Source organism: Epargyreus clarus, unplaced genomic scaffold (genome assembly GCF_041222505.1).
Source record: "Epargyreus clarus isolate Ecla_fem2 unplaced genomic scaffold, WU_Ecla_fem_2.2 ptg000009l, whole genome shotgun sequence".
Lineage (NCBI taxonomy): Eukaryota > Metazoa > Arthropoda > Insecta > Lepidoptera > Hesperiidae > Epargyreus > Epargyreus clarus.
The window spans coordinates 12,236,787-12,243,428 of NW_027332217.1; the positions used below are offsets into that span (position 1 = coordinate 12,236,787).

General features: G+C 34.5%; 1 protein-coding gene across 1 annotated transcript; it reads right to left on the minus strand.

The window, feature by feature from the left end:
• Window positions 1-249: 249 nt before the first annotated feature.
• Smyd5 (SET and MYND domain containing, class 5) lies at window positions 250-5,997 on the minus strand. The gene is made up of 7 exons (XM_073076738.1): window positions 5,847-5,997; window positions 5,636-5,763; window positions 4,735-4,971; window positions 3,158-3,395; window positions 2,517-2,694; window positions 1,488-1,702; window positions 250-969 (listed from the first exon to the last, which is right to left on the minus strand). Exons 1-7 carry the CDS (start codon window positions 5,883-5,885, stop codon window positions 850-852), a joined length of 1,155 nt encoding a protein of 384 aa, XP_072932839.1. The 5' UTR covers window positions 5,886-5,997; the 3' UTR covers window positions 250-849.
• Window positions 5,998-6,642: the final 645 nt, after the last annotated feature.

Here is a 6,642-nt window from a genome sequence, read left to right on the forward strand (position 1 = left end):
ACTAGCAGTGCTTATATCACTACTACTTCACAGTGGAAAGCATAACTAAAGCCCTAGCAGACATACTACTTTAAGAATCGTCGTTCAACTATTTAGCTGCTTGGAAACTAGATACAGTGATCAAACGTTCATGTTTGAGCGTTAGTTTAGTAACTGAACGCAAAAAACGTAATGCCCTAAAATGCGCGTATTTGATTCTGTGATCAAACGCAGCAAATTCACGTTTTATTGATGATAACATCGATATAATCGATAAAACACGAATCACTGATGCTAAAAGTACCTAGTCTGCTAGTGCCGTCATCGAAAGGGGGCAAGGAATGTAAAATACAACATTCAGGAGCTGTCCATACAATACTGTTTACGTAACATTTAACATGGTTTATTTTTCTCATTTTCCTGCTATAACAATCTTGTGCTGGTATGCTACCACTAGAAGAGTTCATTAAAAAGTACGAAATGTTTTTTTCTATGAAGTAATGATTTAAAATAAAGATATACCCTCCAGTTCCTAATAAATGGAACTTGCATAAATCAACTTAAGAATTAGTTACACATACTGTTGTGCAAAACTTGACACTACTGAGATCATGATTGTACTTATATTGTCTTTTATATATAGTCATTTTATATGTATAATTAAAGAAATAAAATAAAATGAGAAATGGTACAGTTTCGAGTTTGGTGAATATCGCTAAAGCCGTTTCGGAGGAGTACGGTAATTAACATTGAGACACGAGAATTTTATATATAATATTTAAACCAGCATGTATTGTATGGACAGCGTTACAGCCGAGCACAGTTCACAGTTCACAGTCCGAGGAGGCAGAAGGCGAGCCAGTTGGAGCATCAGTCGTCCGCGTCGTTATCGTTATCGCTCATCTCCTCCTCGCTGGTACACTCCGGCTGCGAGGCCTCGCTCACACAACGCTGGCACCAGCAAAGGAACAGGTAGTTTTGGGCCAACTCCTGAAAGACAAATACAGTTTTTAACAAAATTCTATGTGTAATGCCTTATTTATAATGTAACCTTGTGTTAAATATTAATATACAAAAATAAATACTGCTTGCATTAAATTGTGTCTACATTAACCTACCTTGTTGAAGGTCATACCCATACCCAAAACCATACCCTCTAAATTCTACCTATTATTTTTGATATTTTAAATGACAATAAAACCATATTGTAGTACTCATAACCCTGCTACAGATTGCCGCTACCCCTGAAGTCTATGTAGGTGAACCTCAGAAAGGTGTGTCTCCCTTATCACACCCTTCAAGTACAGGTGTAGCGGTGTTTCCGCCGGAGTCAAACCACAAAGAGTTCTACCACCTTGAAATGGTTGTTTCAATTAAGAAAATGAGTACGCATAACTGCACCCTTCACTAGTGAATGCACACTCAACTCACAAAGCCAAACAACAGCTGAAAATTTTGATTTTACCCAATACCCTCACATCAACACAAGTCAACAAATACCAACTCACCTTCTGCCGCGAATGTCTCGACCTCCGCAACGAACACTCATCCAGATAGCTGATACAGATCTCGTCGCCCGGCATCAAGGGCTTCAGGGCCCTCAGTTGCAGCCTGTGGTTGCCGTGCGGGAAGCACACCTCCACATTGGGATCGCAACTGTGGTTGCAAGCACTCTGTAGACGGAATAGCCCAGAGCCTTCAGTGTTGATAAACTCGCCTGACTCTGTGAAACAAAAATGAGTGTGTCATTCATTATTTTAAGTACTTAATGTATGTACGTAAATTTTTGTTGTTAGAGTCCGCACCAAACTACTAGCCCGCTCCGAATATAGAAACGTGTCGCGTCGCAATAGCAAATTGTAGATATTAGAGAGATTAGATTAGCGAGACGAAGACACCGCGGCCCCCCGGCACCCTCTGCTGCCCGCTCTCATCCACAGGTACTTACGTTGCTACAGAGTATATGCTTGTAGTTGTGTTCGACCGCATTGGCTATCTGAGTGAGACTTGCGCGCATTAACTTCAGAGCGGACTTGAAGTTTGGCGCGGTCTATAACTTAGTAAGTAATGGACGTGTTTGATAAGAAATTTATGGAAAAATTAACCAGAATGGCAAAACATTTCGTAAAAGCCAAAATATTCATATCAAATCAAATCAGTCTTGCATATAAGCTTGTGAATATACGCTTGCATATAAGCTTGAGAGTAACTATAAGCTATAGAGTGAGCCTACTCAGATATGAAAACTTGAACAGTAGGCACAAGTCATCATCAATATGCACAGAATAGGACAAACAGTCACAATTTAAGTTCAAATAGTATATGTTAGCTTATTTCATTGTTTTAATATTATGCTTCACAGTACAATAAATGTGCCTTGCAACACAATTAATACAAACATTTAATGAATATTAAATAAAAAATATATATTAAGAAACTGATCATACATTTACAAAAGCCACCAATGAGCCTCTAGTAGATGAATCAACTAATTTTGTATAAAAATGACAACCTAAAGAGAAGACAGTAATTCCTACCTTCCTCCACTTTCTGGTACAGTCTATCAATGAACAGCTCAAGCTGTGCCCTCTCATCATCAGACATGGTGCGCTCCAAACAATTTTTCACCCACAGGGCTAGTGGACTAGACCCTATGCCCTGTCCGTTGGTACCCACAAGGGCCATCAGTGAGTTGAATCCCTCTTGTGTTAAAAACTAGAAAGAAAACATACATAAAGTATATTACACTGTTCTATAATGAGAAAAGGTTTGTTTAACCTTAAAAATTGTTTAAAGTTATAAATGATAGCAATGTTATATAGGTCTAATCGATGTTGTGAAGTACTAATAATTTCATTCTAAGGGCTTTTGTAGTTTTTCTCAAAAGTAAGAATGCATTTTTGCCTATCTTCAGCTATTGTGCCTATTAGGGGTTGATTATTATAATATGTGCATGGAAAGTAGTGACTAGTGACCAATTAACTTAACTTCCATTACATATTATTATGGTTTTTACATTTAGCCTGGTTGTGTCTGAGGTACTTTGGTGAATTGACGTTCATAAAGAATCAATTTGCTGTTTGATCATGTCAGGATGTTTAAGAAATCATTATGATAGCTTGCAGTACACGCAACATTGTACAATTGCCTAGAAGTAGTTCTATTTATAGATAATTACCTCCTGTATATGCTCCCCGCTGACAACATTATTCATCAATTCTCTCAATGTGCTCAACTGCTCGCAGAACTGCTCTCCCAACAACTTGTGTGTCAGTTCTGCGTCCTCACTGACAGAACGATGGCAGAACTCCTTCACTTTCCCGATCATCACCTCTGGGTTCTTGCTCAACTGAATCATGGCTAAGATGCGAGCAATGAGAAGAATGCTGGTTGTTTCAGGCGGAAGATGCATTTGCCTGTACAATTGAATATTTTGTTAATTTTAACAATGTTATTGATAGATTATGTTTATAATACAGTTGATCCTTACAAGTCCTTACTAATATTATCCTTACTAATATTATAAATTCGAAAGTAACTGTCTTTTGGACCAAAAATTCGATTATTTTAATCGATATTAGTAAGGATTTAATCGTAAACTATGCATTTGATCAAGTAATGATCCTTAGCAAAGTTGTTGTCCATGAGCCCACGAAGGTTTCAGAGTTGGTATGACCAATTTTCGCCAGATGGCGCCACTGTCAATCCAATGAAGGTACAAATTTTCAGTTTTATGTATGTTAGTATGTCATATTATTTTCTTTTAAACGCGGGCGAAGCCGCGGGCAAAAACTAGTAGTAAATATTTTTAAGTGACTAACATACATTTACAAACAATAAGAGATTATTAATACCTACCACCTAACCAGATTTACAGGTCATTCCATAATCATTGTTGAATGATATTGGAAGATCACATATAGTACACCTTACCCTTTAAAAGATATAACAGCCTAAATGCTTCTTGTGTCGGTGTTATGCTCAATCCATACTCAAGTGAATTGATACAATAAGATATACATACAATAAGATATATAGATAATAAGACAACCTCACTAAGATTTTTTGCTCAGTTAAAAAAAATCCCTGTATCCGCATATACAAATTTTTGTGGATCAGATTGAAACAAACTGTATTGAAATTGCTTAGCAGTAGACGATTTTGCCTAGTCACATTAAATATAAACCAGCATCTTATAAAGAGACAAAGATATGCAAAGAGTACCTATGTCCATTGATTGCAAATGGATTCATATTTAATATAAACACTTCTCTGGCAATAAATTGTGTTTAATCGTATAACAAAACAACAGCGTTGGTATAATAGTTTGTTTCTCTACCTTGAATTTCGATAGATACCTATTAATCTTGTTTTGATTTGTGTCAATCAAAGTGACTATATTTATTATATTATGATTATTGATTCTGAGAACTTATTGTCTTGGAACTAAATAAGCTTAATGAGTGATTAATTATGTTTATAATTTGATTATTTACATTATACAAATTGTATAATAAAATAAGAGTTATTTTTTTAGGAAAAGTTGATTAGGGCTGTTGTGATCCTCTTTGAAGGGTGTGGTACTTATAAGAAGTGTAGCAACTTTGTCCTAAAGAGTAGCAACACATTTGTGGCTGACCTCAGTTAAAATAAACTATTTTATGAGGTTGATGCGGCAATAACTACTTACCATCAGGTGACCGCATGTAAGTAGGTAAAAAAAAACAAATAGTTGAAATCTTTTATACAACTTACTTCCAAGTATCCAACAAGACATTAATGGGATGTTGCGCATCAGTCTCCTGGTAGCACAACAGGCTGTGATAGCTGGTCTTCGCTACTTGCTTGCACTCCTCTGAGCAGTACTGCAAGTTGCATTGGTCACAGCTCGTTATGGTTTGCAGATCTATCTCATAACAGTCAGCATGCGGCAATACTATATCCGGCTTGCAGGCGAGGCGCCTTGCATTCTGTTCTGGGGTTTCCAGTGGTCTGTAACATTATAAAAATAGTTTATAATAGAGCTGTTCCTTAACAGATACATATATTTTTATTAGACTTACTTTAGAATTCAAGCATAAATGTTATTTGTTGCCTTTGTTTACAGAAATGTGATTCTTGGTAAATTATTAATAAGTCAATGTATTTAAAACAATTTTGTATATCACAAGTATAATATTAATGCATTCAGAATTATTTTTTGATTTACAAATAATGAATGGAGAGTTAATAAATTTAGTTGGAATGGATTTTTTTCATATATTTTATTTTTATTTCTAAATTAAATCAATAAACAATAATTAATAGTAATATTAATAATAGTATAGATTAATTAATAATAATAATATAGTTTCTAATTTAATTCATAACAATCAATTAATAAATTTCATAAAAGAGAAATGGTCAGCATTATTCATTTTTGATAAACACCATAAAAATGCCATCACAACACCAATAAAAGACATTAAACGATCCTGATTTAAGTTTTTTTTTTGTAGTAACTAATTTAATTTATTAACAATATCACATCAGTAAAATATGAAAACCTATAATTGAATTTCAAGGAGTACAGTACAAAAAGCACATTGCCCATACATTATATCACATTTTCTCCTCCAGTGAATCCTAACACAAACAAATGACAGTAATTACTTACCGCATACAATGATCACATGCCAAGTAACTGTACGCGGCGTTCCAGGCGAACTGGCACGACACCAGCGGGTCCTCCTCCAGGATAACGTCCCGAGTCCGGAACGATCTCGTAGCAAACAACCCCTTCCCCTGAAACATGGTCAATCAATAATAATCAATATCTATTAAAAACTTCACATTCACACTACCACGAAACTTTGGAAATAACATACCTTTATATTGCTCGAAACTCTAATCTCGAAGCCATCCATTTTCACAAGTATTTTAAGAGATCTTAGCCAATATGAAATTTAATTTAAGCCGCAAACACTTCGCACATCGTTTTCCTACAGGTTATCCGTGAAAATTGAAGTGAAAATGTCAATTATGTCAAGCAAGAACTGGAATAGAAAACACAGATAACAGACAAAATATAACAGATAAAATATAAGAATAGTGTTAGTAAATATTGTTATTTAGAAAGTATCATTAAAATTAAATGCACTTCATAAACAAAATTGAAATACACGAATTTACATTTATTTTCTATAGTTAAATATAAAAGGTTTGGGTAAAGGCTAAATAAAAAATAAAGCACAAATAATCGATTCCAAACGAATAATATCGATTCTAATCGCGAACAAGAACAGATAAAAAATGTTATGTATTGATGAAAATAACCGCGCTTTTGAAAAGAATTTGAATTGATATTGAAATTAAATTATTTGTAAATGAAAGTAGTTGGTTGTCACTTCCTTCCTTGAAAACGCCCTGAACCTCAAACAGAATCAAAATCTTACTTGAGCGTTGCCACATCTAACAGTTAAGCACTCAGGACAAAGCAGCAGTTATGTAAGTGACTAGAGGTAAAATAATTAGATGCGTTTGTGATAATCCTTAAACCAAAATAAAAAAAAATGCTTTATACTTTAATCATAGGCTTTAATGGGTAATTTATACGCAACGTATATTTTATTTTATTACTTAATAATATACTTAATCTATTTTTATATTTATTTTTATACTTAA

What these genes read in the sequence shown, in the direction of transcription:
- Smyd5 (XM_073076738.1), bottom strand. Translation starts at nt 5,885, where the DNA reads ATGGATGGCTTCGAGATTAGAGTTTCGAGCAATATAAAG. An exon ending in GCGGGGAGCATATACAGGAG is followed by an intron (nt 2,695 to 3,157) that starts GTAATTATCTAT and finishes TTTTCTTTCTAG; the next exon opens with TTTTTAACACAAGAGGGATT. An exon ending in GTACCAGAAAGTGGAGGAAG is followed by an intron (nt 1,703 to 2,516) that starts GTAGGAATTACT and finishes TTTGTTTCACAG; the next exon opens with AGTCAGGCGAGTTTATCAAC.